At 37.0% G+C, this 3,984-nt stretch overlaps 1 protein-coding gene across 1 annotated transcript; it reads right to left on the minus strand.

The window, feature by feature from the left end:
• Window positions 1-2,073: 2,073 nt before the first annotated feature.
• On the minus strand, window positions 2,074-3,108 carry LOC149219220 (uncharacterized). Its single transcript, XM_089386749.1, has one exon. The coding sequence runs from the start codon at window positions 3,106-3,108 to the stop codon at window positions 2,074-2,076; it is 1,035 nt and encodes a 344-aa protein (XP_089242875.1).
• Window positions 3,109-3,984: the final 876 nt, after the last annotated feature.

A 3,984-nucleotide genomic window follows, 5' to 3' on the forward strand; every position in this document is an offset into this window, starting at 1 on the left:
ATCTTTATCTCATGAAATATTTTCTTGGCATAGAAGTTGAGCAATCTAAAAAAGGATTTTTTATTTGTCAAAATAAATATGCCAAAGATTTGTTGAAAAGATTCAAAACGGAAAATTGCAAACATGTCCCTACACGAGTTGCAACAGGTACAAAGTTAAACAAGGATGATGAAGGATCATATGTCAATTCAAAAGATTGGGTGGCAGCTTCATGTATCTCACAGCTACAAGACCAGATTTATGAAGACTCCAAAAGACAAACATTGGAGTGCAGTAAAAAGAATTCTAAGATACATAGCACGAACTAGAGATTGTGGCATAATGTATGTAAGCACAAAAAACAAAGATTTGATTGGGTACACAGACAATGATTTTGCAGGTAGTTTCGATGATAGGAAGAGCACTTCTAGTTTTATGTTTCACCTTGGTTTAGGTGTGATTTCATGGGCATCTAAGAAGAAGCCCATTGTGACACTTTCGTTACCAGAATCAGAATAGGTAGTAGCAACATCAGCAGCATGTCAAGCAATGTAGTTAAGAAGAGTAGCTGATGGACTCAAGCACAAACAACAAGGATCAACAGTAATATATTGTGAGAACACCTCAACGATTGCACTATCCAAGAATAGTGTGTTTCATCAAAAGAGCAAGCTTATTGATAATAGATATCACTTTATTAGAGAACTTGTGAGCAATGGAGAACTTTACTTGAAGGCTTGTAAATCTAGTGATCAATTGGCTGATATATTTTCTAAGTCATTAGCAAAAGTTGTGTTTGAGTTTCATAGAAAAAACTTGGGTGTTGTAAGTCTAAGTGAGACATAGACCAGAGTCATGTTTTAGTTTAGGAGTCGTAATTAATTGGGAGTGTTAAAATAAGATAATTACTCTTGCATGAGGAGTTGGCTAAACATGTGATTGAGTGATTGAGTGTTGACTCAAGTTGAGTTAACTGATAGACGACTTTTAGTATGTGGTTGCATGTAAGACATTTTAGGCAATTCGCTAGTTGTAAATATCATGTTTTATGTGATCAATAGAAAAACAACAGGTAGTATTTTATGTGTGAATTCATGCTTTGTCTCCTTGGTCTTTCCAACAACCATTTTGTATATTTATTTAAATTTTTTAATATCGGAAAACAGAGACGAGCTTTTTGATGTCATTATTGGAGACCCTGTAGATCGTATAAAAGGCGGTCTCTGCTATCAGCTTTACACTAAATCCTTTCATGAATTAGTCGTCAAGCCAAATCTAAGTCACAGAGGCAAATTTGTAACGTAGGTTTCGAAAAACGAAATCCATTTTGTAACGGTTATTTTAATGTACGGTTGTTTACCATACGATTTAGTTTCTAGTCTGACATTACAGTGCACATTAATCCGAAAATTCTTCTTAATGGGCAAACCGTATTTTTCTTACAGGCGAGACATGTTGGTGCTTTAAGTCACACATAGGTATTTTCTTGTATATACAACATATTGAGACGTGTTAGAAATGTAAGCATTTCTTTTGAAATATTCTGTCTTTCCTCTCATATGATTAAAAGGGTCTTTCCTCTGGTCGTAGTGATGCCTTCTTGTCGATTCTTACGCGCACAGTTACTATAAGCAGAAAACCTTTGACCAGAGCTGTTTGCATTGGCTCATGTAGTTGTGGTTCCATACTTTACCCAAGTCATGAGCCAAACGCGTGACCTCCCAATTTTAGACAAAATTCACAAAAATATAAAAGCAAGGACAAAAATATCTAAATAGTTCCACTTATCCTATCACAGTACCATATCACTCTAAATATGTGTACCCTTTTCATATCCCGCCACATTATTTCTCAAAGTTTTCTTACAAAAAAAACCATATAATTATATTTGTTAACAAGTGTTTACTCATATGGTTTTACAGTAATTTAGCTGTACAATACAAGGTCATATCAAGACTCTCTATGCGGATCAATAAAAGGATATGCATGCTATTACAAAGAAATTAACAGAATACTCAATATGCTCAAGCAAAACCACTGCATGAAAATACGAGATTATATATACTCTTATAGTTCAGCCTGTATATGCTCCAACTAAATACTGCTTGTCTTCAGAGCCTCATAGTCCCCCACGTTATGAACTTTGAGAGGTGAATCACCATCTATGCTCTCATGGTGGTACGATTTACAGACAAAGTATAACACGCTTTGTGCCAACATCCACATCACATTAACAAAACAATGCAACCCAAGAAGAAGTGCTCCAATCGCAGCCCTCGTCGCTGTCAGTCCATGGCTACGCCCCTCCGGCACTGTATACCCGAAAAACCAAATAATTATTCCGTCAAACATAAAGAAAAATATAAGCAGCGCCAAGGCTGTTATCTTCTTTCCTTTAATGAGGTTGCTGCTCTTCAGAACGGCACCCAGGCCGTAATATTTGTCCTCCAAAACGGATAAGACGCTAGCGAGGTGCCACACCACAGTTACATAAATTTGGGAGCAAGAAACGAACCCAATTGGAAGAATTACATTGATAATTAAAGCCCTCCCTTTCAATTTACCATCTGCGTCTAGTCCCACGGAGGGGGACGGTATGGTGGGGAGGAAGAGGATGAGCAGCAGGCCGCTGGCCAACATGGAGACCGTCATAAAGCCGAAGGAGATTACGAAAAACCACATGAATGTTAACATGAGGCGTTTCCACACCCTGGGAACGTCATTGCTCAAAACCCTAACGTACGATACTTTCAATTCCTTCGTGTTGGCACTGTAGATGGAGGCCACTGTGTACACCACAGCCGCGGTGGACAGCATCCACAAAGTTAAAACGACGGCTATGTCCGCTGCCAGGACCCCCACAAGCTCCTTCCATTCCGAGCGCAATTCACGCCAAGTCGTTTCGCCGGGGTCGATGGAGGCCTCGACTTGCTTCTGCTGTATTTTGAGCAGAATAGGGCCGAGGATGAAGTTCTGACCCAAACTTGCAAAAGTGAGGGGAAGAAATAGGGTGAGAGCCAAAGCCCACAGAAGTTTACTACGGGAGGAGCGGAGGAGGATGTTAAAGGCTTCTCTCACGATGCGAAAGGCGCCAAGTAAGCGAAGTTCCTCTGCGGCCACTTTCTCCATTTTTCAGAAACCTAACCTTTGCTCTTGCAATTAAAAAGCCTTGCCTGCTCCAACTGGGTGAGCTGCGAGGTTTAATGGTGGGATTGCTATTATTATATACAACAAATGATGCTTTGAAGATACAGGAATGGTCTGGATTTGGTCAAGCGAATTCCAGTATTCATGTGACGAATGTATTAGCAATGCTCAGGATTTGCACTCTGTCCATGGACCTTCGACGTTGAACGATTCTTTCGGCCATTACAAGAGATGACAGATCTGGATGATGACGAGTGAAAGTTCGTGAGAGCGACCCACATAGCATCTGAAAAAGTCAACGACAGGTACTACACATTTATCTACGGATGTGCACCATGAAATATCTCGATACGACAATAATGGAGGCTGCTATTTTCAATATTTTATGTGTGTCATCCCATCACGAAAACAAATAAAAAAATAAAAATGTGTAATACATCGTAAAAACAGTAGACTACGACAAAATGGAATATGTCAACTATACACATAATATATATCATTAAAAATTATATTATTTTAATTATGAGACTTCGAATCAATAATTCTTTTTATATATTAAGACTTTATATATATAGATATAGATTTATTTATATATCTATCTATATATAGAGATCTAAATAAATATTATTTTAGTATAATTGAAAATTCAGACATTTATCTTAATAACTGAATATTTATTATTATAATTATAATAATACTTTAATTGATAAGTCATAATCAAACTAAACATTAAATTAATGTATGAAAATTTATTTTTTTGGAATAGAAATTTTGTAGTGAATTGACTACTAAATTTTATGGTGTACATACTCTACTCATTATATTTTAATATAATGATTAAAAAAAAACATATACACT

The sequence above is a fragment of the Pinus tabuliformis genome, chromosome Q (genome assembly GCF_031772625.1).
Source record: "Pinus tabuliformis cultivar Carrire ecotype Pingquan chromosome Q, CPIR1, whole genome shotgun sequence".
Classification (NCBI taxonomy): domain Eukaryota; kingdom Viridiplantae; phylum Streptophyta; class Pinopsida; order Pinales; family Pinaceae; genus Pinus; species Pinus tabuliformis.

Excerpts from the sequence above, each read along its gene's own strand:
- LOC149219220 (XM_089386749.1), bottom strand. The coding sequence starts at position 3,108 with ATGGAGAAAGTGGCCGCAGAGGAACTTCGCTTACTTGGCGCCTTTCGC.